General features: G+C 53.0%; 2 protein-coding genes across 6 annotated transcripts in view; both read right to left on the reverse strand.

Annotated features, from left to right (window-relative positions):
• Positions 1-8,642: 8,642 nt before the first annotated feature.
• Positions 8,643-13,295, reverse strand: ARTN (artemin). 5 transcript variants are annotated; one of them, XM_055346923.2, is made up of 5 exons: positions 11,997-13,295; positions 11,622-11,770; positions 10,168-10,229; positions 9,653-9,791; positions 8,643-9,582 (listed from the first exon to the last, which is right to left on the reverse strand). In XM_055346923.2, the coding sequence occupies exons 3-5, from the start codon at positions 10,225-10,227 to the stop codon at positions 9,119-9,121; spliced, it is 663 nt and encodes a 220-aa protein (XP_055202898.1). In that variant the 5' UTR covers positions 10,228-10,229; positions 11,622-11,770; positions 11,997-13,295; the 3' UTR covers positions 8,643-9,118. The 5 variants fall into 5 exon arrangements, with proteins under 5 accessions (XP_055202898.1, XP_055202885.1, XP_004025685.1 ...); XM_055346910.2 differs by having other exon boundaries at positions 9,653-9,815; XM_004025636.4 differs by having other exon boundaries at positions 10,168-10,294.
• Positions 13,296-14,724: 1,429 nt separating this feature from the next.
• The window catches only part of ST3GAL3 (ST3 beta-galactoside alpha-2,3-sialyltransferase 3), a 226,552-nt gene continuing 220,196 nt past the window's right edge, over positions 14,725-21,080 (reverse strand). Inside the window, 1 exon segment of the mRNA XM_055346904.2 lies at positions 14,725-15,752. Within this exon segment, the coding sequence (XP_055202879.2) occupies positions 15,663-15,752 (90 nt within the window). The 3' untranslated portion in view covers positions 14,725-15,662.

The following is a 21,080-nucleotide window of genomic DNA, read 5'->3' on the forward strand; positions in this document are numbered from 1 at the left end:
AAATTAAAAGTGCAAAGAGCTCCGTAGTTTTGTTCAAATGGAGGAAGCTGGCATTGGCAGCAGCTGCTGAGGCCTGAGAAGGTCCATGAAGGCTTCCCTGAGAAGAGAAACTTGATCTCAGCTTGAAGAATAGAGAGCCTGGGAAGGAGAGGGGCCCATTTAGCTGGTAAGCAAAATCCAGTAGGACTGTAAGTCATCCAGCAAGTCTTCATCAATAAAGAATAACAAGTAGGCCGGGCGCGGTGGCTCACGCCTGTAATCCCAGCACTATGGGAGGCTGAGGCAGGCGGATCACGAGGTCAGGAGATCGAGACCATCCTGGCTAACGCGGTGAAACCCCGTCTCTACTAAAAATACAAAAAATTAGCCGGGCATGGTGGCAGGCGCCTGTAGTCCCAGCTATTCGGGAGGCTGAGGCAGGAGAATGGCTTGAACCCGGGAGGTGGAGCTTGCAGTGAGCTGAGATCACGCCACTGCACTCCAGCCTGGGCGACAGAGTGAGACTCCGTCTAAAAAAAAAAAAAAAAAAGAAAAGAAAGAATAGCAAGTAATTTATATTCATTTTAAGAGAATATATGTGGGGTGGGGAAGGGGAAGGGTATGAGTAACAGAGATGAGGTTGGAAAGACAAGTTGGTAGCAATAGATTCTTGTAGGAGTTTGGACATTATCCTAAGTGCAATATGAAACCATGATGGGGTTTCAAGCGAGCAATGATGATTACATTTGCATTTTAGAAAAGTCTGCAACATGAAAGACAAATTGAAGGAAGAAAGAGAGGCAGGAGACATTTGGAAGGAGGAAATAGAAAGCCAAAATAAAGTAACTGATTCCAGGCCTGTGCCTACGGTGTGAAATACCTTGGGCCTGGTGCTGGCTGGCGGTTTCACTGGTGGAGGTGGTGGTGGGCAGGGGAGATGGTGTTGGGAGTGGGGTTTAAATGCACAAATTCTGGACTTAGTCCTGAGTTCAAAACCTGTTTATGCCTCTTTCTAGCAATGAGACCTTAGCTTCTTCTGGAACTCATTTTAGTTAAGGGGGTTTTAGGGGTGGGGGGCTCAGCCCAGAGACCACAACTTAGTCAGTATGTGTGTTCTTCCTGCTTCCCATCCAGGGCTCCTCCTCACCCCTGGGGGTTCCAGGGATCTGGCAGAGAAAGAAGCCCAGTCTCACAGCAATGACTCCTGAACATCCTTTGCAAACACTATTTAGGACAGATGGACTGAAGTAGGCCCTGGGGAGAGTTGGGGGCATTTCCGGAGGCCAGACCAAAGGTGATCTCCAGGAGATTTGGATGTTAGTGCAGGATAGCTCAGAGCCAAGTGGCAGATAAGTCTTTGGGAGCCAGAAGGGCTCTTCTCTAAGGAACAAGTGTAGACCTATAGGGGCAAGAACCTGTGGCAACCCTGGGAGAGGTCTGCAGATTCAGGAGGGAACATCCCAAAACTCAGCAGAGCGGGAGAGGGAGCTTTTGTTGGTCACCTGGAACCACTACCAATCCATGTTCGTGTCAAATTAAATGATGACTTTGAAGTTTTTCAGCCTACCAAAATCATGTGAATTTGGTCTGCAAAACCAGACGACTGCCTGCCTGTAGTTAAGAATTCTCAGGGGAAGGCCGGGCGCAGTGGCTAGCGCCACCAGCACTTTGGGAGGCTGAGGTGGGTGGATCACGAGGTCAGGAGTTCGAGACCAGCCTGGCTAACACGGTGAAACCCTGTCTCTACTAAAAATACAAAAGTTAGCCTGGTGTGGTGGCGGGCACCTGTAGTCCCGGCTACTTGGGAAGCTGAGGCAGGAGAATCTCTTGAACCTGGGAGGTGGAGGTTGCAGTGAGCTGAGATCGCGCCATTGCACTCCAGCCCAGGCAACAGAGCGAGACTCTGTCTCAAAAAAAAAAAAAAGAAGAAGAAAAAAAAGAATTCTCAGGGGGAGATTATTCCCCTTTCTTAGTACCAAGGTTGGATGTAGGCAGTTTTCTTTGTAGTCCCCTGGTTTGAGGGAGAGAGGTTAGGTCAGACAGGGGCAGGTTTCTTTCTAATTCACCTTCACGGTGTAGGCATACACTGGCCTTTGAGGTCCTGGCCTTATGGAGAAGTTTCTAAATAGACTCCCCATGGTGAGGGGGCCCTGGGCTTTGTCTTTCTCATAAGCTCAGAGACCCCTTGAAAACCAATGATCAGGTTCACTGGGTTCGGCAACTGCCCTCAAGATGAAAGCCAATGACAGAGCTTTGCTTACCTTTGTAGCTTCTTGCTTGCATTTACTTTTTTGGCCTCAGTGTGTTTCTTACATTTTTGCTAGCTTATGGATGCATTTAATTTTAAAGATAGATAGAGTCTAGTATTTAAAGTTGTTTTCAGGAGGAAGTTTAGCCCAAGTCCTTAGGCCACCATGTTGCAAGAAAACCTGACAGGCAGTTTTCGGTTCTGATGCAGCTTGATTTTTGTGCTGCATCTGGCCCTATTGACCAGTCCCTCAGCTCTTCTGTTTGGTTTTGTTTTTCCTGACACTCTGACTACTCCTTTTTGGTTTCCTTCACTGGCCCATCCCTGTTCCTCCACCTGTTCCTTAAATGTTGGTTCTCCTTAGTCTCCACTTCTTGTCTTATGCCTCATTATCTCACCACTCCCCTGGCTTCAAGCTGTGACTCCTTGGATTTCTCCAGCCCAGACTGTCCTGGGTTTCAAACCTGCATATTTAGCTGCCTCCTGGCCCTCTGAAGTTGCCACAGGCACCCGAAGTTGAACATGTACAAAACTGAACTCACATTTTCCCCACATCTTACCCCGATCACATGCTAAAATACTACATCCCCTGTGTTCTGTACCAGTCCCCCAAGCTAGACACCTGGAAACCATCTCTCATCCAGCCCTCACCTCTCTTATTGTCCCTCACATCTCTTCTGTCCTTGCACATTTGCTTCTGCCCTAACTCAAGGTACCTGTGCTTGTTGCCTGAACGGCTCTAACTATGGCAGCTCTAGCTGGCTCCTACCTTGCCTCTTCCATCCATACTAGACACAGTAGCAAGTGATCCATCTGAAACACATCTCTAACCAAGCCCACTTTAAACCCTTTAGTGGCTCCTTTCAGAGCGAAGGCTGAGCTTCTCGGTATAACATTCAAAGCCCTTTGTGACCTCTCCAGTCTTTTGTCTTGATGAGGACCCTCCCCAAGTCCACCTGAAGTTGCTGGCAATCCTGGGAGCGCACCAGGCTGTTTCACACTTCCCTGTCTTTGTTCATGCTACTTCCTCTGTTGAGAAGGCTCTGTGTCATTCTGGATGCCATCAGGAGAGAGACATCACACAGTCAGCAGGCAGGGAAAGTTCAACATAAGCATTTTGAAGTGTAACAGGGAATTGAAGCCGTGATGAACTGGCTAGTAAGAAGTAAATAAATAAAGAAATAAACAAATAAAAATCTAAAGAATATAGGACTAGTAGAGTCTTCAGGCTGTGATGGAGAGCCCAAGGAAGAGGCCCTCACCTCTCCACTCCATTCCTGTCCAGGGCTGAGAACCACACCGTGCAGGACAGGACATGGCCACAATGAACAGTGTACATTTAGAAGTGAGAGGAAGTAAAGGCAATCAGCAATAACCAGTTCGTGTTCCATGCCTCTCATCCACCCTATAATCCACCCTGTGCAAACAAACTCATTTTTCAAGACTCAGTTCAACTACCACCTTTTCCACAAAGACTTTTCCTCTTCTGCGTCTATCCAGGAAAAAACTGATTCCTCTTCCTTTGTGATTGTAGAATCTGCCCCCTCCTTGACACACATACCTATAACCTCAGTCATACTTCTACTGGGGTACTTGTTTACCCCCACCTAGGGTTGCCAGAAAAAAATCAGGACACTTATTTATTTATTTTTTTTTGAGATGGAGTCTTGCTCTGTCACCCAGGCTAGAGTTCAGTGTCACGGCTCACTGCAACCTCTGCCTCCCAGGTTCAAGCAATTCTTCTGCCTCCTGAGTAACTGGGACTACAGGTGTGCACCACCATCCCCGGCTAATTTTGTATTTTTAGTAGAGACAGGGTTTCACCATATTGGCCAAGCTGGTCTCCAACTGCTGACCTCGTGATCCACCCACCTCGGCCTCCCAAAGTGCTGGGATTACAGGCATGAGCCACCGCACCTGGCCATCTATTTAATTTTGAATATCAGATAAACAACAATTTTTTTTTTTTTTTTGAGATGGAGTCTCACTCTGTCGCCTAGGCTGGAGTGCAGTGGCACGATCTCAGCTCACTGCAAGCTCCGCCTCCCAGGTTCACACCATTCTCCTGAGTAGCTGGGACTACAGGTGCCCATCACCACGCCCAGCTAATTTTTTCTATTTTTAGTAGAGACAGGGTTTCACCATGTTAGCCAGGATGGTCTTGATCTTCTGACCTCGTGATCTGCCCACCTCGGCCTCCTAAAGTGCTGGGATTACAGGCGTGAGCCACTGCTCCCAGCCATTTTTTGTTTTTTTTTTTTTTGAGATAGAGTCTTATTCTGTCACCCAGGTTGGAGTGCAGTGGTACGCTTTTGGGCTCAAGCAATCCTTCCACCTCAGCCTCCCAAGTAGCTGGACCACCGATGCACGTCACCACACCTGGCTAAGTTTTTGTATTTTTGGTAGAGACAGGGTTTCACTATGTTGCCCAGGCTGATCTTGAATTCCTGAGCACTAGCGATCCACCTGTTTCAGCCTCCCAAAGTGCTGGGATTACAGGGGTGAGCCACCATGCCCAGCCAAATTTTTTGTATAAGTATGTCTCAATTATTGCATTGGACATACTAAAAACAAGTATTTAGGCCAGGCATGGTGACTCGCACCTGTAATCCGAGCACTTTGGGAGGCCAGTGTGGGAGGATCTCTTGAACTCAGGAGTTTGAGACCAGCCTGGGTAACATAGCAAGAGCCCATCTCTACCAAAAAAATAAAAATAAAAAAAATTAAAAAATTAGCCAGTCGTGGTAGAATGCGCCTGTAGTCTTAGCTAGTTAGGAGGCTAAGGTGAGAGGATCGCTTGAGCCCAGGAGGTGGAGGTTGCAGTGAACCGAGTTCACACCACTGCACTCCAGCCCGAGGGACACAGCAAGACCCTATCTAAAAAAAAAAAAAAAAAAAAAAAGTGTATTTATTGTTTACCTGAAATCCATTTTATTTTTTGAGACGGAGTCTCACTTTGTCGCCAGGCTAGAGTGCAGTGGCACAATCTTGGCTCACTGCAACCTCCGCCTCCCGGGTTCAAGCGATTCTCCTGCCTCAGCCTCCCAAGTAGCTGGGACTACAGGTGCGTGTCACCACGCCCAGCTAATTTTTAGATTTTTAGTAGAGACCGGGTTTTACCATGTTGGCCAGGGTGGTCTCACTCTCTTGACCTCATGATCCGCCCACCTCAGCCTCCCAAAGTGCTGGGATTACAGGCATGAGTCACTACGCAGGGCCTGAAATCCAAATTTAACAGGATGTCTTTTACTTTTATTTGCTACCCTACCCCTACTTCCATCTCCAAGTATAGTTTCCGTGATGGCAAAACATGTTTCTCACTGGTCTCTGAATCCCTGAAACTAGCCCAGTGCACGACAGTTCATGCTCGGTTAATATGAAGAGAAGGCAACTTATCTGGCTGCAGTGCTGAGAATGGTTGGAGGGAGTTGTGACTGGAGACAGTGAGACCAGGTAGGAGGATGAGCAATAAACCATCCAAAAAATTATGAAGGCTTCAGCAGAATAGCACTGGGGATAGGGAAAGGGGATGGATCTGCAGGATCTAAGGATTTGGTGACCAATGCTTAAGGGACATGACAGAGCTTAAGGAGCCTAGGAGATTGCCCAAGTTTCTGGCTGTGTCACTGGATGAGGTTGTTGCACTCACTGAGCAGGGAACACTGGGGAGGGTCTGGAAGCTGGACAGCAGGGAAGCTTATTGATGTGAGGAGCAGAGCAGGCTGGAGAAGGGTGGACAGCAGATCTGAAGGAGCAAACGGAAGATATCCAGTATGGATATGTTAAGCTTGATGTCTCCCAGGATATACAGATAGAGGTATTGGAATTACAGACTTGGGGCTCAGGTGAATGTTCTAGGCTGGAGATAAAATGTGAGCATGGTTAGCATGGAGGTGGTAACTGAAACCACGGGAGTAGACAGTGCTGCTCAGGGAGAGAGTAGAATGGGAGGAGGAGAGAGAGTCGGTATCAGAGCTCTGAGGAACATGAGAGGCAGAGAGAGGAAGAGGAACTCAGAAGTCGTCTGAGAACAAGCCTCTGGAGGAATGGAAGGAGAACCCGGAGAGTATTGGACCAAGAGAGTCACGGGAAGACAGGTTTTCAAGGAGGACTGACACTATCGAATGCTTCTGAGACTTCAAAGGACTAAATGGCCTTTGGCTTTAGTATTAACCAGAGTCACCTGTGGCCCCAGGAGCTACAATGTGCCACCTGGTGACAGGTCATAGCTACTATGTGGTAAACAGAGGTACAGCTCTGCAGCCTGTTTCCTTTGGGGAAAACAACCTTTTCTTTCTTGTTTGCTTCTTGCTTTCTCTCTCTCTTTCCCCTTCCTTCCTTCCCTCTCTCCCTCCCTCCCCCTCCCTCCCTCCCTCCCTCCCCTCTTTCCCTCCCTCCCCTCCTTCCCTCCTTCACTGTCTTCCTTTTGATTTGGGTTGTCCTGAGTTGCAAACTGAGGCTAATTCATATGGGAATGTGTTCTTGGAGCTGTTGCTGTCTTGTTCCGGACTCTGAGATGTTGAGCACAAGCTGTCTGGGGCCCAGAACGCAGCCTCCAGCTGGGGTGAGCCCTGTTCCCTCAAAGGCTGGCAGCCTGGGGAATGTTGACAGCCAGCACCTTTGGCTTGGGCTGTGGCCCTCTCACCGTGAGCATTGTCAGAGATGGCTTCAGTCGGTCTCCTTTACTGGCTCTGGAGCAGCCGTGTCTACTGAGTGGCAGGGTTTGGGGACTAGGCTAGGCTTTAAAGTCTCACCAGCAGGGGGCTGCCTGGCCCCAATAACCCTGGAATTGACAGAATGTCCTTCTCTGCCTGCAGCCAGCCCTCTGTAAACTGTATGGCCCTGGGGCCATTTTCTTTGCAGGAGGGAAGGTGGAACTAAGGATCCCGAATCCGTTTGGAGGCAGAGGGGCCAACAGGGTGTTTGAAGGGAGCAAAGGCATCGAAATTTTTGGAGCATCTAGAACTGGGGCAGTCAATGCAGAAGAGTGGGAGCACACACATGTTTCTCCTCCTTGACCCAGAATGGGCACAGCCTTCAGAGGGCTCTTGCCAGCTCCTCACTCTAGCCTGGGTGAAGGGGGCATCTGTGCCAAAGCAGGAAGGCACACAGGCGGATTGGAAGGAATTTCTCTCAGCAGCGTCAAATGCCTGAGGGATCTCGCCCTCGACCCTCTCCATCTCTCATGGTACCCTCACTCACCCCCGGCTGCAGCTCCTGCCTCTGTGCTGACAGCTGTCACATCAATCCAGCCCAGACCCCCCCTCGGCAGCTCTAGACCAGCAGATCCCACTGCCTCCTGACAACCCCTCTGGATGTCCCACAGTTCCTCAGACTTAGCATCCTTTCCAAATCCATGCCCCCATCTCATTTCCAAAAAAGAAAAATCATAGAGGCCTCCCCAGTACAAATGCATAGGACATGGGAAACAAGGTTTCAAAGGATATCCAGAAAAGCTTAGGGATAGCCCTGGCCTTTTGGAGGTGACTTGGGGGTGGTATGAGAGGCCAGAGTCAGCAGTAACTTCTCCTTTCTTCCCCACGAAGGTGTGGACTTCTTAGCTTCCTGTCCTTTTCGTACCATTTGCCAAATTGAATTTAAATAATTATTACTGTAATTGCTTACTTATTGTCTGTCTCTCCTGGTTGAAGCTTCTCAAGGGCAGGGATCATGTCTGTTTCACTTCTGTATCCTTGGCATCTGTCATATAATCAGTATCTGACATATAATAGGTGCTTAATAAATATTTGTTTGAATTAATGAATATCCTTGTTCATCACCCAAGATGCAGATCCTGCTGGGGCCCTTATCTTTTCCTGCCTCCTTATCCCCATGGAGCTCTGTGCTTTGCTCACCGGAGCCAGCACCCCACCGCACCCTCTACCAACCCTCGGTTTTTTTCAGATGCCCTCATGCCCTGGGCTGCTTCATGGAATGTGGATAGTGAGTTAACCATGCTGGCCTGTCTGCAAGCAGAGGCATGTGTATATCTGACAAGGCACCCTCAAGACAATTCCCTGGATGGTGAGACACTGATCAATGACAGTGGGGTGGGGCAATGGGTGCTTCTCTGTGTCTTTACCCACTAAGCGGGGGCCACAAAGATGCCAGAGGTCACAGAGACAGGGCTTTCTCCACAGAAGCCTCTGTAGTCTCTTTCCCCAGAGGTAAGCCCAGGCCCAAGTGAGCAGCCTGCCAGGACTAGTGACTGCACCCTTGCTGCCCGCCCTGCCCCTGCCTGTGTTCCATGCCTCCCATCCCGGAGCTGCTGGGTGGGGGCCGAAGATCCAGGCCAGGTCTGTGATTGCTGAGTCAGCCTGAGGTGTGTGAGTGCGATCAGCAAGGCATGATCTCCATCCAGCCTCTTCTCCCCAACCCCCTACTGCCCAGGAAAGGATCTGACAAGCCACAGAAGTAAATAAATAACTTAGAAATAATAAATAGGGGCCAGCTCCCACGAGTGAGTACAGGCCAGTTCCAGCACAGGCACTTTCAACCAAGCAACTGCAATATGTGTCCTTCAAATGCTGTCCCTACAGGGCCTGGGCGGGGGGCTGATGCCTCAGCCACTGTAGGGTTCATCAGAGGAGGGGTCCCAGGTTCGAGGCCTGGCCAGTGCCAGAGTCTGTGAGAAGTGGGTCCGAAGGGCTCCATAGCTGAGGTCTCTGGTGTCTTTTAGGCTGGGATCCGCAGGGTGAGGGCTCTGGGGCTGCTAGTCAGTTGTCCCTTCACCTGTTCGGGGATGATGTCCATCACCCACCGGCAGGGGCCTCTCAGCTTTAAGGCCTTCGTCCCTGGCTGAGGCCGCTGGCTAGTGGGACTCTGCGGGAGGGTCTCAGGCAGGAAGAGCCACCGGTAAGGGTCCAGTCTGCAAAGCCCTGGAGCGAGCCCTCAGCCCAGGCAGCCGCAGGCGGTGGCCGAGAGGCGGTCCACGGTTCTCCAGGTGCTGTTGACGTCCATGAAGGAGACCGCTTCGTAGCGCGTGGGTCGGCAGCAGGGCTGGCTGACGGGCCGGGAGCCCGGGGGCGGTCGCAGGGCCCCGGCGCCCAGTAGGCTGGCCAGGCTGAGGTCGTGTGGAGAGCGCGCGCGGCGGCAGGAGCCGCTGCAGAAGCGGAAACGCACCAGCTCGTCGGAGCGGTGGCCCAGGCCGAGCGCGCGCACCGGCACCAGCTGCGAGCGCAGGCGGCAGCCCCGCGCCCCCGCTGCCCGAGCGCGGCTGCCCGGGCCCCCAGCCCGCGCCGCGCGGCCCCCGCGGGGAAGAGCAGATGGGGGTGCAGGCGGCGGGGGCGCGGGCCGAGAAGGCTGCGGCGGCGGCCGCCGGGCTCTTCCACTGCACCAGCGGGCCGTGCGTCCCCCTGGAATGAGACCCAGTCACGCGCGGTGTCCCGGGCCAGCCCCGCCCCGCCCCCTCGCCCTCTCACCTACCCGGCAGGTGGCCGGCGGGGGACGCCAGGACAGGCGCGGGGCCTTCGCGGGGGGCAGGGCTGCGGGGCGCGGAGCCCAGGGAGGCCTCTGCGACGCTGCTCAGCAGAGCCAGAGCGGCCAGGGTGGGCCACAGGGCAGGCTGCGCGGAGAGACCAAGTGGAGCCTCAGGGAGAAAGAGGGCGCCCAGGTGGGCTGGGGGAGGAAGGACCTCAAGGAGGGGCTGTCCTCGGGCTGAGATCAGGCCGGGCATGGGCTCCTAGCTGTGTGGAGGGGAAACTCAGGAAGGGCCTAGGTTCCAGGATAATGGGTTTGCTGCCTCTGGGAGCCCAGGGGAGGAATCACCTGAGTGCACCGACCATTCAGAGAAGTCCCGCTCCTCCTCCCATTCACCTGGTCCCTCCCTGACCATTTTCCCTCCCACACCTAACCGCTGCCCAAGCCAAGCCCTGCTCTCTCTCGCCAGTCAAGCCGCCTTTCCTCAGTACCAGGTAGGAGTCACTGGGAGAACCACTCACCTGCCGCCTAGGCCAGGGGCAGTGGGACAGCGTGGAGAGGCCTCCAAGTCCAAGTTCCATCTCTATCAACACCAGGAGCGCCCATCAGCCATTGTTGAGCTGTTCCCCCACCCTCCTGTTGAGGCAGCTTGCAAATTAAGAGATGAGTTATCTTTTGGGGGGGGCCGTCCTGCCACCCCAGTTTCTCCAGGTGAGGAACAAGGGGCCTACACAGCTAGACTCAACCCAGCAGAAGTAGCTGCCCTGGGAACCTTACTATGTGTTAGGTGCTTTGCAGCTATTCTTTCACAACTCCATGAAGTAAATGGTTTAATCCCCTTTTTCCAGATGAGCAAACAAGGCTCAGAGAAGTTCAGAGGTTGTCTAAGGTTACAAGGTCACACAGCTGGAGGGGAGAGAGGAGTCCTCTTTTCCCAGAACCTTCCTGCTCTGTGCTGTAGGTCTGGAGATGCCAGAAGTGGCTGGAAGGAGTTATAGCTGGACACACTTGGTCCTTCAGAGGCCTTCACCCCAGGCTGCCGGAGAGGAAGCCGAGGGCTGGAGAAGAATTAGGGTGCTAGCTGGTCACTCTAAGAGTTATCTAATGATAGTGAGCCCCAAGCCTCAGCCTGTGCTGCCCACCCAGAGCTGCTTCACCTCGCCCCTCTGTGAACTGTGTTCTGGACCCAGAGCCACCTGAGTTCTCTCCTCTGACCATAGGTGTCCCTCGATGACCACAGAGTCGGGGGATGGTGGGCGCTAATGGGCCCTCTGAAAACATGGGGCCTGGGCCATGGCTTCCTGTGGCCACAAGGGGGCAGAGTCTGCCAAGCCTGCAGATTCCAAGCAGGGTGGGCTTTTCCATCCCCTCAGCTACACTCAGGCCGGAGCCACTCCCAGGAGGGCCAGCTAGGCTTCCATACCAGCCTGGTCTCTGAGAGCTGAGCCACCCTGGGAGCTGGTCTAGGTCTGTACCCCTCCCAGCCTCCTATGGATCTGGCAGCCTAGTCATGCTCCTAGAAGTTTCCCCCTTGAGCCATCGTTCCTGATCCCAGCCAGCCTTCCTGAGCTCCCACTGCTAGCACTCCCAAACACCCTTTTGGGGCCCCAGAGCCTTCGTAAGTCCTCATTAGCCAGCCTCCTCTTGGGTCCCAGCTGCCACCCTCATCCCCATCCTTTAGCACACAGAATGCCTGCACACCTGTGGAACAGACCCAGGCCTTCCCGGGGTTGTCCTCCAGGTCCTGGAGTGCGCCTCTTGGCTAAGCGGAATCAGGGCCTCCGAGCCAGGCCAGTGACTGTTCTCCGTGATGGAGGGAAAGGCAGGCAGGGCAGCCTTAGGAGCCCTCTGCGCTAGGGGGAGCCCGGGAGCAGGTCTCTTGAGGGCAGCTCAGGCCCTGCCTCCTACCTCCTTGTGGTCTAGGGCCGTTTGGTTCTCTAGCCCTTGCCTCCCCATCCACCAGCCCGCTACTCACCACGGGGTCCTGCACCGTGTTCTTCTAGGCACCTTTCCGGGGACCAGTGCTGGGCTTTCCCCCGAAGCTCAAACGGCGCATGCCCAGGACTGTACACCTGGCAGTGCCTCTTTTAGCCAAAAGTGTGGCCTTGGCAGCCAGTCTGCACCCTGTAGCGGCAGCGGGAGCCTCACATTACAGTGGGCCGGCAAGGCCAGCACAGTCCAACAAGCGACAAGAGGGACTGAGGGGCTGGGAGGGGCGGAGAACTGTGCCGAGGGCCCAAGAGAGGGAGGATGCAAGAAAGGAGAGGAGGGGGGTGGTCCCGTCCACTCCCCCAGCCCAGGAGCGTCCATCCAGGGCTGGGACCAGAAACAGGCAAGTGGGCTGGCTTACCTCGGGTGTGGGGCTCCAGGCCCGGGTGGCAGCGAGGGCTGGGGCCCGAGGGACCTGCTGCTGGCGGAGCCCCCGGGCCTTGTCTGGGGGCCGGGCCCAACTCCATCCCTCAGCAGCCTCCTGCCCGCCGCCGCAGCCGTCCGGTGTCAAATTCCAGCCCCAGCGTCACCAGATCCCGGGGTGGGGCTGGGAGCGCCCCTGCCCCGCCCCACCTTTCGGGGCTCACCTGGCTGCTCCACCCGTCGGATCCAGTCCCCCCTAGCTTGGCTAGGTCCCCCGAGGTTGGGAGGGGGGTAGATGCTGGGAGGGGCCCCTCGGATATGGAGAGTAGAGAACTCGAGCGGTGGAGAGGCACGGAAACTGGGAGTTGAGTTTGTAGACACGCGAAGTAGAGAGCTGGGAGGCCGGGCCGAGGGCGGGAGAAAGTGAGTGAGGGCGGGGAGCGAGGGGTAAGCCGGTCCCTGCGTGGGGCGGCTGACTGCTGGTACGTGCAGATTTGGGGGTCCTGGCTGTCTGCCCTGCAGCAGCTGCTCTCTGCTCCACCCGATTCTTCTCTCAGCGGCCAGTTCACCTGCCTTGTTGGGTTGCTTAGCCTCTGCGCAGCTTTCAGGGTCTGACTCTGCTCTAGTCTCCCCACAGCTCACCTCCTGTGCTGCGTAGGGCTTGGAGTACGGACACACTTGCAAACACGGGGGTCACTGGGGCACAGCAGGGGCAGTGTTGGCAGAAGTGGGTACTGAGGGCTGAAGGCAGGGGTCACAGAGGAGGAACATCTGAGCTGAGGCTTGAAGTAGGTAGCTGGAGGGCAGCATTTCAGATGCCTAATTATGGCAATTTGGCAGGTGGGTTGAGGGCCGGGTGAGTAACATGGATGGAAAGATCCTAACACTGGGGACCATGGGAGGGTTTTGAGCGGAATGGTGTGATCAGACAGGCATTTTTTGTGGATGACTCTGGCTGTAGTAAAGAGGATGGGGTTGGAGAGAAAGGTGGAGGCTGCTGTGGAAAGAGGATGAGGTCTGATGCAGGGCGTGAGGGGAGCGTGGGGCTGCCAGGCCCCAATCTGGAACATGCAATTTTGAAAATTCATTGGTGCCTGACTGGATAGGGTGAGGAGGTAGGTAGACGCTGCAAAAGTGTGCCTTTGGCGGGGTGATCTGGGGGAGGGGTACATCCCGGCTCCTGGGAGGAAAGGCAGGGGCTCATGAGTTCAGTGTTGGACATGTTGAGTTGGAAGGGCCTGTGGATTATCCAAGTGGAAATGTTCAGGAAGCCGGTGAATTTGTAGCCTGGAGGGAAGCAGAGAGAGCTGCGCTGGCAAAGGCAATTTGAGAATTGTCAACCAACTGGCAATTGGAAGCTGCGGTCAGGGGTGAGAGTACTGGGGATGTGTGTGGACCAGCTGTACCCTGGCTATGCTTCTGAACCACTAGGGACCTTTAAAAACTACCCACATCCGGGCCTCAACCCAGACCCAAATCAGACTTTCAGGGTGGACATGTGCAGTTTTCAAATTGCACAGGTGATTCTGGTGCATGGCCAGGGCTCAGAACCATAGCTGGTGTGAAAGTAATTTTCCGCGGTGGTGAGGACTAGAAGTCAGACCACAGAGAACTGCTGCTGGAGGTGGTGGGGCTGCTGCAGGCGTGCCAGGAGCCCCCTGGGATAGGAGGCCAAGCAGGGAGCAGTCTGCTCTGTCACCTCCCACAACCAGCTGCTCAGTTGGGGCACCTGCCTTGGGGCTTTTTCAGCCAGGGACACCACTTATGGGCATTCAGCCTATGCCCTGTACAACTCCACGGGGCACCATCCAGGCAGGAACATGTGCATGGTAGTGGCCTTATTTCTGGTAGAAATGGAGGGGGTTTCTGGGTTGACCTGTCCCTCAGTCAGGGCCTCCCTTACCCCCCCAGCCCAGGAGGCTTCTGCCTAAGGCCAGCCACAGTGGGAAGGAGCATGTGGGAGGCTGCTGGTCCCTGGGATGGCCGGGACTCCAGCCTTAGGGCTCACCAGTGGGAGGGCAGCCCAGGGCTGCCTGGAGTCTTGGATTGGGGTGGGCAGGAGAGAGGAGCAGGAGCCGGCCACCCCACTTACTGCCTGCCACAGTGGCAGTGTGTGACAGGAAGCTCACTTCATGGCCTCAAGTGCAGGCGACAGTCTGGTCTGTCCATTCTCAGGCCTGCCTGGGGATGCTGGGGAAGACATGAATCAGACTCTAGGACTCTTAAGAAGGCGACGTGACATCTTTTCTAAAGTATGACAGAGGATGCCTAGAGCAGGGCTGAAGGGAGAGGGTGTGCCTCTGTGCTAATGATTGGGGCTGGGGCATGTCCTTCCCAGAGGGACCGGAGTGTCGGTAGTAGGGTAGGTCTGTGAGCCTCTGCTTGCTGCAGGGGCTCAGCAGTATTATCTTTCCTGTGCTTGCAGGAATATCTGTCCTTCCAGAGGTGGGGCTGTGGCACCCCAAGGCAATGTCCTAGGGCTCCAGTCCTGTGCCTCTGTCTCCTCTAAGAGTGTGCCCTGAAACCTCTGGTCTCAAAGCAAAGAGGATACAGGAGATGCTCCAGAGGCCTCTGGATGGCTACCTAGGTCCTGCATTGACACAAGAAGTGAAAGGGACCCAGGACTCTGTGGACTGGAGAGAGGGCCCGAGGGTTTGGCATAGTTGCTGAGGCTTTAGGTTCCTGTTTCTTCCAGGAAAGTCAGAGAAGGCAAAAAGAGGCCAGGCTCAGGGAAGAGCTTTATTGCTTCCATGGGGGTGGCCTGGGACGGCTGCCACAGCTTGGGTAAGGTCCTTGGGCCTCACTTCCCTTTGGTCCAGGCTAAAGGCAGAACCCAACCACCTGGCAGTCTTGTTGCTGAAACCTAGAACATGTGGCAAGTTGGTGAGTCCAGGCCTGCGGTAGTCCTATGAATCAGCTGCAGCTGTGGAGGGGAGCTCTTCCCAGCAGGCGGAGCTGGGCGTCACCCTCCTGAGCTTTAAAGTTCTTTCTGCTATAGCCCTGGGGCGGTCTTGTTGGCTCCGAAGGGATGGCTCCAGGGTTTCCCTATGGGACAGCTAGGGCTGGTGACTGGGAATACCCCACCTTCTCCCCAAGAAAGGCCAAACAGTGTCATGAGCTGGAGGGGGCTGGCTTGAGATCCTGCCCACCATCCTGCAGCCCCACAGCAAGGTACAGGCTGGTCCTGGCACTCCTGCCCCACGGGGAGCTAACAGGTAACACTGCCTGATGGGCCCTCTAGTGGGCCTCTTCCTGCATGGCAAGTGAACCCAACTTGACATCTCCAACCTTATTTAAAAATAAATTATCCCTACCCTCCCCCCTACCCAAATTCACAAAATGATAATACACCAAACACTGATTGGAGAAGTGATTCCGGCAGCAGCCTTGCTGCCCAGTGTCCCACCGCCTGCATGCTGGGCCTGCTGGGCACAGCCAGGAGCCTGCTGGCCCTCTGGCATCAAGGACCCATGCTGAATGAGGCTGAGTGCTGGTCTCTGAGACTGGCTGCTGAGCAGGCACAGCTCTGGCTGCTCCACCAAGGCCTTGCTGCCCCTGGGGCCCTTGGCACCGTCCTTCTCTGGGTCTGAAGACTCCTGTGTAGGTGGTGCTGGCTGCTGCTCCTGGTGGTGCCTGGGCCTCTATGGCCATGTGCTGGGCCCACTCAGATGCCACTGCTTAGATCAGTGATGACGCGAGCTTTTACCAGCTTCCGCAGAAACTCTTTCTCTCGCTGGATATTGTGCGTCCAGGACTGAAAGGAGAGATGAAGTGATCAGTTGGGCCTTTGCTCAAACCTTTACTGCCCCTTCCAGGGCTCGGTGCCTTCTTCGTCACCACTCTCCAATACTCCGTGACTGTGGAAACCTGAAGGCAGATACTGGTAATCAGTTGTGTCTACACGGTAATGATGACCCTGCTCTAGGAGTGCCACAGCTCATCCTCCTCCCTTCCCAAGACAGGGAAAAAAGAACCTTCATACCCCTTTCCTCGTCCCAGGAAAACCGTTAAGCTTCCCAACCTCCCTCCTCAGTGCTGGCGGAAGGACCTTGGTCCCACAGATTTCAAGCCACTTCTTGTCACGAAGCACCTAGGTTATAGACACCCTGCGGGCAGGCAGTGTGAGTCACTGAAGTCCAACAGCAAGGGGTGGCTGAGTCACTCCCTGGCCTGATGCAATCTACTCTCCAGGCCTGGGGGCGGCGGATGAAATCCTGCCTCCCAGATCAGAGAAGCCATGGGGCCTGCGGAGAGATGGCAAATCTTTTTTAGAAAATTAAAAATAGGCCAGGCACGGTGGCTCACGCCTGTAATCCCAGCACTTTGGGAGGCTGAGGCGGGTGGATCATGAGGTCAGGAGTTCAAACCAGCCTGACCAACATGGTGAAACCCCGTTTCTACTAAAAATACAAAAATTAGCTGGGTGTGATGGTAGCGCCTGTAATCCCAGCTACTCAGGAGGCTGAGGCAGGAGAATCGCTTGAACCCGGGAGGCAGAGGTTGCAGTGAGCCGAGATCGCGCCACTGCACTCCAGCCTGGGCAACAGAGAGAGATTCTGTCTCAAAAAAATAAATAATAATAATTAAAACTAATTTTTTAATTGAAAGAATTGTACATATTTTTGGGGTAGAATGTGATGTTTTGATAGATGTATACATTGTGGAATAATTAAATCAAGCCAACCTCACCTACTTACCAATTTTTTATGGTGAGCACATTTAACTATAGTTAATAATAATGTCATATATTTCAAAATTACTAGAAGAGGCTTCTGGGGAAGACTGTACCTGGGATAGGGTCCTTTCCTAACCCCAGGACTCTCACCAGAAAACTTGGATGTAAAAGGCTTGATTTAATGAATGAAGGGCTGAATGACAGCAGCCTTATCAGAGTTTGTCCCCAAGTGACCTCTCTGTTGCGTTTGTCAGCATTGAGCTTCACCATAACTGTTTATTTTTTATTTATTTATTTATTTTTGAGACACGGTTTCGCTCTTGTTGCCCAGGCTGGTGTGCAGTGGTGTGATCTCAGCTCACTGCAACCTCTGCCTCCCAGGTTCAAGCGATTCTCCTGCCTCAGCCACCTGAGTAGCTGGGACTACAGGTGTGCACCACCACACCCAGCTAATTTTGTATTTTTAGTAGAGATGGGGGTTTCACCATGTTGGTCAGGCTGGTTTTGAACTCCTGACCTCAGGTGATCCACCTGCCTCAGCCTCCCAAAGTGCTGGGATTACAGGCATGAGCCACCGTGCCCGGACCACCATAAATGTTTTTGTTTTTTTTTTTCAGATGGTGTCTTGCTCTGTTGCCCAGGCTGGAGTGCAGTGGCACGATCTTGGCTCACTGCAACCTCCGCCCCCCGGGTTCAAGGGATTCTCCTGCCTCAGTCATCTGAGTAGCTGGGACTACAGGTGCCTGCCACCACACCTGGCTAATTTTTTGTATTTGTAGTAGAGATGGGGTTTCACCATGTTGGCCAGGATGGTCTCTATCTCCTGACCTTGTGATCCACCAGCCTCAGCCTCTCAAAGTGTTGGGATTACAGGTGTGAGCCATCATGCCCGGCCAATAACTGTTAACAGCCACTATTTACTGGTGCTGAGAAGTGAGCTGGATGCAGTGCCCTGTGCCTGTAGTCCCAACTACTTGGGAGGCTGAGGCAGGAGGATCACTTGAGCTTAGTCCACCTGGGCAACATATAGAAACCCCATCTTTTGAAAAATAATAAATGAATTTTTTAAAAAGAACTTATGGCTCGCTCTGTCTAGCCCTTATTCTGATCCAGTCAACCTTCTCCACCTTCCAAATCTTTTACATCTGAAACTCAGGTAGTCATCAGCCAAATTCCCGCAGTCATCAGCCAAATTCCCAATATTCCTCTTCTCTGAGCATTCCCTTCAACCTCTTGTGCTAATCACAAACCCAGCTGCCCTGAAGGAGAGTGCCCCCATACCCCCTCTCAAGTGGTGACTGTTTCTTCCCTCACATTCCACACTCCATAGCCTCTGAAGGCGGGAAGCGTCTTCCTTACACCCCGTTGTCCCTCAGACTCCCTAAAGCCCTCCGGCCCCTTCAAGGCTCCTGTCATTATACTCTGCCATCTGCACTTGCCCCTCCTCATTGCAGATCCCTGGGCCCATTCTTTGAAGACTTAAGCATCTGGCTCACTGTCTCTCTTTGAGGCTAGGGACTGTTAGGCACAGAGTAGGTGCCTCAATATTTGTTGAATGAAATTAGGTTTTACAGGGAAAACAGAGACTTGGAGGAATGACAAGGCCAGGATTCAAGCAGATGTGGAAACTCGTTTGCTGCTTTACTTATCCCTCGTCCTCATCACTCCTCTGGAGAAGTAGTAACGAATTTGATGGGTCAGGGTCAACAGCACCCACTAGGAGTCATTGAGGGTTAAAAGGTCAGCAGAGGACTGGACATTTGATGATATTAAGGAATTACTGTTCATGTTTTTAGGTGTAATAATTTAAAAAATAGTCCTTATCTTTTAGAGAAAATGAATGAAGTTTTTTGTTTTGGTTTGGTTTTTGTTTTTGAGATGGAGTTTCACTCTTGTTGCCCAGGCTGGAGTGGAATGGCGCGATCTTGGCTCACTGCAACCTCTGCCTCCCGGGTTCAAGCAATTCTCCTGCCTCAGCCTCCTGAGTAGCTGGGATTACAGGCACCCACCACCACTGGCTAATTTGTATTTTTAGTAGAGACAGGATTTCGCCATGTTGGGCAGGCTGGTCTCGAACTCCCGACCTCAGGTGATCCACCTGCATCGGCCTCCCAAAGTGCTGAGATTACAGGCGTGAGCCACCACGCCCGGCCTGAATGAAGTATTTATGGTTGGAGGGATATATGGTATCTGAGACTTGTTTGAATCAGTGGAGTGGGAGCATGAGACAAAGAAGAGATGGAACAATGTTGGCCGCCTGTTGATGCTTGTGGAAGGTGGGGGGCAGGAACGTGGGAGTTCATGATATTATCCTCTGTACTCGTAATATGCTTGACAATTTCCATCATAAAAAAGTAAACAAGAAAGTCAGCCCTGGGGTGTAGCTCTCTTGGATCCGGCAATGCCACCTCTCTGGTGTTCTTTTCCTAATTCTATGCAGACAACTTCTGAGTTCACCTGAGCTTTGAACTGGCCATGGCTGGTGGAGGATTCTGGTCATCCTGGCGTCTCCAGCCTTACCAGGGCCCTTGATTCTGAGTATTGATGTCCATCCCATGTCACAGTCCACACTCTCAGAAGCTCTTTTTTCTTTTTTTGAGACGGAGTTTCACTCTTGTTGCCGAGGCTGGAGTGCAATGGTGCAATCTCGGCTCACTGCAACTTCTGCCTCCCGAGTTCAAGCGATTCTCCTGCCCCAGCCTCCCGAGTAGCTGGGATTACAGGCATGCGCCACCACACCTGGCTAATTTTGTATTTTCAGTAGAGACAGGGTTTCTCCATGTTGGTCAGGCTGGTCTCGGAACTCCCGACCTCAGATGATCCACCCGCCTTGGCCTCCCAAAGTGCTGGGATTACAGGCGTGAGGGACCGCGCCCGGCCAGAAGCTCTTTTTCTTTGGCTCCTCGCCCAACCATTAAGTATCCACGTTCAAGGGTCCTGCCAGGATGAGCCGCGCTTCTCACCCTCTGTCCTCTCTCTGGGAAATCTCATCCTTATATCTGAAGAAGCGGCTGTGCTCACAACTCACAGATCTATACTTCCAGCCTGGACTTCTCTGCTGTGTGACAGATTCCCGTATGAAGCCACATCATCCTCTAGCTACTGCCCAGTCTCTCTCCTCCCTTCTCTTCCAAGCGTCCTGAGAGATCCCTTACCACGAGCAACATCTGTGGTCTCTAACCACAGATGTAGGTGCCGTCTACTCACTGTTCACTACTGCAATCTGGCTTCCACTCCACTATTCCTTTGAAACTGTTCTCACCACAGTCAGCAGTTAACTCTTAACAGCTACATCCGACGGCCACCTCTCAGCCCTCATCTTACTGGGTTTCCCAGCACCACATTGTAGATGCTCTTCCTGGAATGCTGCTCCTTTGGCCTCCACGATGTGGCACCTTCCTGATTCCTCTGTCTCCTTTATGAATTCCCTTGACATCCCTTCCATATCCCCAGCATTCAATCCTTGGTCCATGTGTCTCCACATCCCACACACTCCTGCTGGGCCTGCAGAGTGAGCTGATCAAGGCAAGTGCAGATGAAGTGAGGGGAAGCCAAGGTGTTGAATGGTCCATGTGAGACACCCCAGGTAACAGAGGGATTCTAAACCCAGGCACCAACATTCTCAGTGAATCCTCTTCTGGGGATTGGTAAATGACAGTGGCAAGTAGGGGTAAAACATTAATCATAAGGGCTAAGATTTCTGAGTGCTTACTACGTGGCAGGCCTTTTTTACACATGATCACATCCGGTCCTTTCCAAACCCTAGGAGGTAGGTGCTGTCACTATCCCTTTCATAGATAAGGAAATGAAGGTCTAGAGTCAGCCCCTGAACCAAGGTCCCGAAGTCATCTTTTATGATTTGAGAAGCTACACTCTTTTTTTTTTTTTTTTTTTTGAGACACAGTCTTGTTCTGTCACCCAGGCTAGAGTGCAGTAGAGCTATCTTGGCTCACTGCGATCTCCACTTGAGCCCTCCTGGGCTCAATTCTCCTGCTTCAGCCTCTGGAGTAGCTGGGATTACAGGTATGCACCACCACGCCTGGCTAATTTTTGTATTTTTAGCAGAGACGGGGTTTCACCATGTTAGCCAGGCTGGTCTCGAACTCCTGACCCCAGGTGATCCACCCGCCTCAGCCTCCCAAAGTGCTGGGATTACAGGCATAAGCTACTGTGCCCGGCCAAGAAGCCACACTCTTAAGCACTCTGCAGGGAGTGTAGTGCAGCAGATGCTGGGAGCCTCAGAGCCAGTGAGGTTTTATATGTAATGGAGGGACGATGGAGATATGGCAGGTGGAAGCAAATGAAAAGACTCCATCAGAGAGGGCTGCAGGGAAGGCAGTGCCCTACCTCATTCCTGCACCAAGGCAATCCCTAGGTCTTACTGAGTTAAAATCCTATTTCTTGACT

This window comes from Gorilla gorilla, chromosome 1, assembly GCF_029281585.2.
Source record: "Gorilla gorilla gorilla isolate KB3781 chromosome 1, NHGRI_mGorGor1-v2.1_pri, whole genome shotgun sequence".
Classification (NCBI taxonomy): domain Eukaryota; kingdom Metazoa; phylum Chordata; class Mammalia; order Primates; family Hominidae; genus Gorilla; species Gorilla gorilla.